The sequence below is a fragment of the Macrobrachium rosenbergii genome, chromosome 4 (assembly GCF_040412425.1).
Source record: "Macrobrachium rosenbergii isolate ZJJX-2024 chromosome 4, ASM4041242v1, whole genome shotgun sequence".
NCBI classification, from domain to species: domain Eukaryota; kingdom Metazoa; phylum Arthropoda; class Malacostraca; order Decapoda; family Palaemonidae; genus Macrobrachium; species Macrobrachium rosenbergii.
The window spans coordinates 22,051,891-22,058,966 of NC_089744.1; the positions used below are offsets into that span (position 1 = coordinate 22,051,891).

Sequence of the window (7,076 nt, forward strand, 5' to 3'; positions counted from 1 at the left end):
CACTATGCAGAACACTACAGTCCTTACCCATAATATACTCAGTCAAGTGCCTAACAGACAATAAAAGTAAACTTATATCATCAAGTTTATCTATCTATTTCCCATGAACCAAAAGGGGAGCATGAAAAGACAGAGCTAAAAGAGAGAGGAACAACTCCAGAAGAAGGAAAAGACCAAGACTGATAGCCAGACTTACCTAATTGTCTATGCAATCTATCAGCCTCTTGTATCTTAAAATGTTTCACAAATTGATTAATCATCTCCTTACAATTTTCACAATGACAAGAAAAACCACAATCATTACCCCTACAGGTAACACACTATACAAATATCAAGCTCAACCTAATAAATTCGGTCTACACAAACCTCGTCCCTACAGAACACTTCTATTTCTGCTTGCTGTAGATGACATCATGCAAAACAGAAAACAAGCACAATACCATTCAGCAGAAAATCAGTCAAAATATACATGTATTCAAAATTAGTACGGCCAATTCAAATTTAGGACAAATGACCTGCCATGGTTTGATGATACATGTACAGTAGATGAGCCTACCATGACAAACAGGCCAAATTCAACTGAAATTACACCCATTTTGCTGCGAGTAGAACTTACCATACAGCCAAGAAAAATTACAATAATTCATTAAAGAGGAAACTTGAAGGAATTACTCAGCCTCATCTGTGGTGGACTAACCTGGCATCATCTATTGTATCTTTGGGTCAGGCTCTTCTTCCATTCCACCAATACTAACAGATGATGGTAGATTGGTTACTGGCCTTAGGGAAAAGGCTGAACTGCTTCATCGAGCTTTTGAAGCTAAGCAATTAGCTGAGGAAGTCCCTCTCCCTGATACTTTTCATCCTGAACCTATTCTTACAAAATTTGCTTTTTGCTCTAGTGATGTTAAGAAAATTCTAGATAATCTTTTTTACAAAAAGTTTCTAGCGTGTTGTCTCCCAAAATTAGTAGATTCTATAGATTTTTATGTTGACATGGTATTTTTGCAGATGAACAAAACCTTAGTAATACAGTGCCTGTTCCAAGGAGTGGCATATCTGTAGACTGCAGTAACTACAGGCCATCTCTACTCTCCCTCTGCTCTCCAAAGTTGCTGAAAAACTTGTTTTTAAGCCACTATATAAATACGTACTGTATGTGGAATCTAAGGGATTGTCACCTGATAGTCAGTATGCATACAGTGTACAGGAAGCGTTTAGGTGCCTGCGGTGTTCTTTTAGACTTGACATGATATTTGCAAGGGAACCTTAATAAGGGTTTTGAGCGCAGATTAAATCAAATAGATTTTAGTGCTGCTTTTGATTTATTAAATCACAAGGCACTTATTTATTCAGTTCAGAATCTCATTGTGGGTGGATATGTTTTAGGATTACAGTACAGGCAGTCTCCGGTTTATGACGGGTTATGTTCTGACGCAGCGTCATAAGCCAAAAATTGTCGTAAGCCAAAAATCATAAAAAATTGTAAGAAAACTTTACTTTTAATCCTTAGGGTGTCTTGAAAATTATGTAACCTGCATTTTTATTGAGTTTTTCATCAAAAAAAACTCCAAATTTTGCCCATTCTGCCATTTTGGAGCCACATTTCTTTCATCGGATTGGGGCCGTGTCCCCGGAACATGCGTTGTAACCCAGGAAATAATTTTTTATGAATATATTTGAAGAGTGTCATAAGCTCAGAACTTTGTAAGCCGAGTAGGCTGTAACCCAGGGACTGCTTCTACTTCAAGATTTCCTTACAGGTAGGCAGCAGCGAGTTGCTGTGGACGGGATCATTAGTGAACTAAGACCTGTTATGTCTGAAATTCCACAGGGCAGTGTTCTTTGTCCACTGTTATTTTTACTATATACAGTATAAGTGATATGGTTGTTGGCCTGGAAAACAAGATTGTTCAGTATACCGATGATGTAACACTTGTGGGTGTAGTAAAGTCTCCACTTATGAGAAATGAAGCTACCCTCAGCCTTAATCGGGAAATGGACCAGATCAGGGAATGGTGTAGTAATAAGCTGTAGGTCCCGTTGCTAAGTAACCAAATGATTCTTAGCCACGTAAAATAAGTCTAATCCTTCGGGCCAGCCCTAGGAGAGCTGTTAATCAGCTCAGTGGTCTGGTAAAACTAAGGTATACTTACTTAGTGGGGTATGAGGCTGAACTCCAGTAAAATGAAAACATCATTGATTAGCAGATCTCATACAGATTTCCCCACCCCATCAGGTGGATGGAACTTTGCTGAATAAGTCTGAAGCTTTAACTGTTCTAGGTACAGTATAACTTTTGACTCACATCTAACTTTTGAGAAGCATCTACTGAAAGTTTCAGCAAATGCTGTGCGAAAGTTAGATCTTGTTCGTAAGGCCTCATATATTTATAAGTGATAAAATCAATGCAACCTGTTTTAGGTCATTTGTATTTGTGCAGGAAGTGCAATATGAAAGACAAGACCATAAACCACATAGCAAGCGAATGTCCGGTGCTTACACAGAACCAGTACAAAAAGAGGCATGATTCAGTTGCAAAAGCCCTCCACTGGAACCCGTGCAAGAAACACCAGCTAGCTTGCAGTAATTAATAAGTGGTGCGAACACTAACCTGAGGGAGTGATAGAAAACGATCAGGCAAAGATCCCCTGGGACTATGGTATCAGAGCAGATAGGGTGATACATGCCAATAGACCACGTGACATTGATTGACAAAATCAACAAGAAAGTATCACTCATTGATGTCACAATACCATGGGGACACCAGAGTAGATGAGAAAGAAAGAGAAAAAATTGATAAGTATCAAGACCTGAAAATCGAAATAAGAAGGATATGGAATATGCCAGTGGAAACACCAGGCACGATCCCAAGATCCCTGAAAAAGAATCTGGAAAAACTAGATGCTGCAGTAGCTCCAGGACTCATGCAGAAAAGTGTGCTACTAGAAACAGCGCACATAGTGAGAAAAGTGATGGGCTCCTAAGGAGGCAGGATGCAACCTGGAACCCCACACTATAAAATCCACCCAGTCAAATAGGATGACTGTGATGGACCAAAATTTACAATAATAATAATGTATGACTGTGGAAACGGCAGGAAGAATTCTAGCAAGAACAAACATTCCAACACCACTTGGTGCGAAACAGGTGATTCATGGTCAGCCCATCTGGGTCAGGCAGACATTTTTTTTTTTTATTTTGAATGCTGATTACACCTAACAGCATAAAGATGTAAGCTAATTTTCAACTGTAAGTAACATTCATCCCAGATAATAACAAATGCCTAAAGTAAATTGTTTTTTTTTCTGGGTATACAAGCCAGAGTTTTTTATGCACTGGAAATGGTTGTAGAAACTTGGTAATATCTCACCTGCCTTCACCATCCTTACACTTTGCTTTTGGGAGCAAGGGATGTCTGAGCAATAGAGCCTCAGCCTGAGCAAGAAGTGTTTGGGATCTAGTTCAAAAAAAAAAGAAAAACCCTTAGAGAACTAAGTATGACCCTACAAAAGGTGATCCAAGTAGCTCAATCTAGCTAAAATGCATAATGGGTTAGATTATAACTATACTGTATATCCCCCACCCATTAAAAGGGAGAGTGGAGAAGTCGCATCACAACAGCCCATGCTCTAAGACTGGATGCTTGATTATGCAGCTCACTTGGCCCAAGATGCCAGATCCTTCTCATATCTTACCTTATCATTCACACTAGACGTAACCATCTTGTCTGTGTCAATACCACCAAAGTCCCCAAGGGAGGGAATCAAAAAAGGCAGCGATCTGTTGAATTGAAGCTCACACCAAAAGACCCCTTTTACAACACCAATCGCAGAAGATGGCCCACTTTCCTGTATACATTAGATGAGGATCATCGCAGGTACTGACATCTCCTGCACAGTCCTGCAAGAAAAGCCTCTCTCTCTTGCAAACGCTGCTGGATAACCTCCAAGCACGTAGCTAACTGGAGGGACTGTATCACCTGATGATACCTCAGCACATGTGGCTGACCAAGAAGAGTGGGCCACAGGAGAATCTCTCAGGGTGCCTCAACCAAAACAGCCAGTAGATAAGGAAACCAATCAGCTTGGGACTGAGGTAGCAGCAGGATCATTGTCAGCCTCATTCGATTGATCACTAGGCATATCAGATGGAACAGCAGAAAGCATACATCTCCAGAATGTCCCAGGGATGTTGGAAGGGATCCTTCATCACCTGGGACCTGGAATTGGAGAGCAGATCATTAGTGAAGTGGTACAATTTCCCCCCTGCTTACTGACATATACCATTACATGTGTTGTTGCTCATCAACACTACCAAGTGACCATGTACATTGAATGCTCACAGGGCTGGCAACTCTGCTAGCATTTCCAAAACATCAATGTGCACGTGATGTTCACCTTCCACCCACTCACCACAGACAAGCGTGCCATTCAGATATGTGCCCCAATCCTCTTTCAGTGTATCTGTATAGATATAAATCAAGAGATGTAGAGTAGAAGGGAACTCTATTCAAGGGTGCTGACCAGTGCCGTAGCAACTACCAATATGAGTGCAGGTAGGGTTACCCATGCAAAATGCACTTCTCCAAGGCCAACTGGTGGCTAAAGCTCAGCTGGTTGTTCCTATAGCAACAAAAATTGCACTGCAACCTTCCTGAGCATGCTGATACAAGAGTCCAAGGGAAAGATTTGCTGATGCCATATCTATGAGCACCCACAGGTACTTTTCCTGCTGCTCAGGGCAAAGATAAAATTTTCCCAAGTTTATCACAATAACCAGGTAATGACAAAATGAAAGTGGGCAATCTCTGATCTGGAACAATTGTGCCTCTGAAGATGCCGTGTTAGGGCACAGCTCCCTAGGTTAGTTTAGGTTAAATCAAAACCTGTATTTTACTCATCTTGAGTTACTCCTCATCCAAAAACATGGCTTTCCCACTGTGGTCCCCGAACTGTAGGACATGTGGGTGGGATCCACAATCTCTTATAATTACTAACCTATGTAAACGAAACGAGTGTCAGAAACTTTCAAAGAACACATTAAAACAAGAAAATCATATTTTCTTTCTTCAAGTCTGAAATGCAATAATGATTTGGGGTAAATTTTTACCTTCTATTCCTTATTGGGTTGCTTTCCCAGCTAGAACTGCCTCACTTTGACAAGGCATAGGCTGTTGTAAGACTGGCCTAAATTTCCTAAAACTCGCCTCTTAAACTTGGTAGTCCTACAGTTTAGGGGTCCAAATTCACTTCATTGCGTAAAGTCAAGATCAGCACACAGCTTTATCAAATATTTATTGAATCGTGGAAAACAATGAAAATATTAGCATTTTATCTGCTTACGGAAGCAGAGATTGTAAAAAAAAGGGGGGGGGAATAAAGGGGGAACGTAAATAAACAAAAATATCTTAGGGGATACGGACCCATATAATTTTGAGAAAATCGTGAATCTCTGCTTCTGTAAGTATATAAACTGCTCATTTTTTCAGATTTATCAAAAGAGCAGGAGCCCGTGCCAGGTTCTTACCTGGTTCCCTGTTCTTCAGTGTTCACTTCACCAACACAGCTGGTGCCATACATTTTGTGAGGTGCAAAGCTTTATTCCCTTTGCTGTTTTACAGTGTCTGCTTCTGTAAGCAGATAGTGTTCAATTTCCAGCCAATATACTTTTGTTTGCAGATCTGTCGAAAGAAGGTGAAAACAGGAAACAAAAACACACGAGGGAGAAGTGAATTTGGACCATTACTTTTAAACGCATTATGGGTTGGCCATTCACTTTCTATTTGTGTATGACAACTGTAGACACATCATGACGTCACATTTGCAGGATAGTTCTTTATCTTCATCTTCTCTTCACTTTTTCTTGGGGTGGAAACTGGAAAAGGCGCAGTTCAGTGGTGACTGCAGTAAAGAACAAAGACTGAGCCCTAAAGAAACGTATGGGGCTTGAAAACAATGTACTGGGCGAGCAAAAGATTATTCAGTAATGGCAAGTGGGCTATGTTTGCGAACGCGAGGGACACCGAATGACCAGAGAAATTGTTACCATGACAACGTGGTCTGCCTTCGGTTCCCTACTTCATATCACTGTCACAATTATGATATCTATAATTATCAATGTTTCTCACTGTTCTAGAAAAAGGCGTCACGGTTTAATACGTATATTCACAACTGTATTGACTATTAAAACTAGAAACGAGAGTTTTCGCAGTAGTACAAGTTTTTCAGTACACTGTTCAGAAATCAAAAAGTTCTTACGGGATTCTATTTTCTGTTATAAGCACTTTCTCACGATCACTGCACAGAAGAGTTACTTTTCACTTTTTGTCTTCGTTTTTTTCAAACTTCGCATGGCGTAAATGATCCTTGTATATTGCGAGGAGACAATAATGGTTTGACTTCATTAGACATGTGATAGCCCACATGCTCTGTAAAAATAATGTCTTGCTATTATTTGAAAGTTAGAACAAATGTAATCAACAGTACAATGTGGTATTTGATGAGCGATTCTTATTTTCAAATATAATTTTTAGAGCATGACTGCACATTATTGTCAATATACTCTTAGATATTTCATTTTCTTTTTTATAAGTTACTGGTGGTCATTTACCTTCATCAAATTTTATGTGATCCTGGTATAACATTTATGTTGAAAATTAACTGAAATAGTGAGATGAGACGGTTTTCTTAATGAGAAGAACTAATCAATTTTGACTCGTTATGCAGACAAGGTACTAACATGATCTGCAAGCAAGAGGACCCTCAAGTAAAAGTTGCTGATGCTGAAGAAGAAAAGAAAGAAGAAGAAGTTGCATAATTGACAAGAGGTATTTTCAACCATCATCTGAAAAGTAAAAAATGCAAACACTCATTTACTTATACTCACATTTATACGTGGTCTGTATTTACGGTATCTACATAAGGCATAAATGCTCGTAATGTTGAAGCTTACTATTCTCTTAATGTCTATAACAATATAAATGTATATTTTTTCCCAGGAGGTTAGGCCTAGGTGTTAGCCTTCCGTATTTAATTTTTTAAGACATGCCTATTTTTTTATATATATATATATAT

At 39.3% G+C, this 7,076-nt stretch overlaps 1 protein-coding gene across 2 annotated transcripts in view; it reads left to right on the forward strand.

Moving 5' to 3' along the window:
* LOC136831231 (sulfhydryl oxidase 2-like) overlaps positions 1-7,076 on the forward strand; it is a 99,169-nt gene extending 92,093 nt beyond the window's left edge. For both annotated transcript variants that reach the window (XM_067091286.1, XM_067091268.1), the window contains exon 7: positions 6,729-7,076. In XM_067091286.1, coding sequence (XP_066947387.1) covers positions 6,729-6,819 — 91 coding nt within the window. In that variant the 3' untranslated portion in view covers positions 6,820-7,076. The remainder of the gene's footprint in view (positions 1-6,728) is intronic.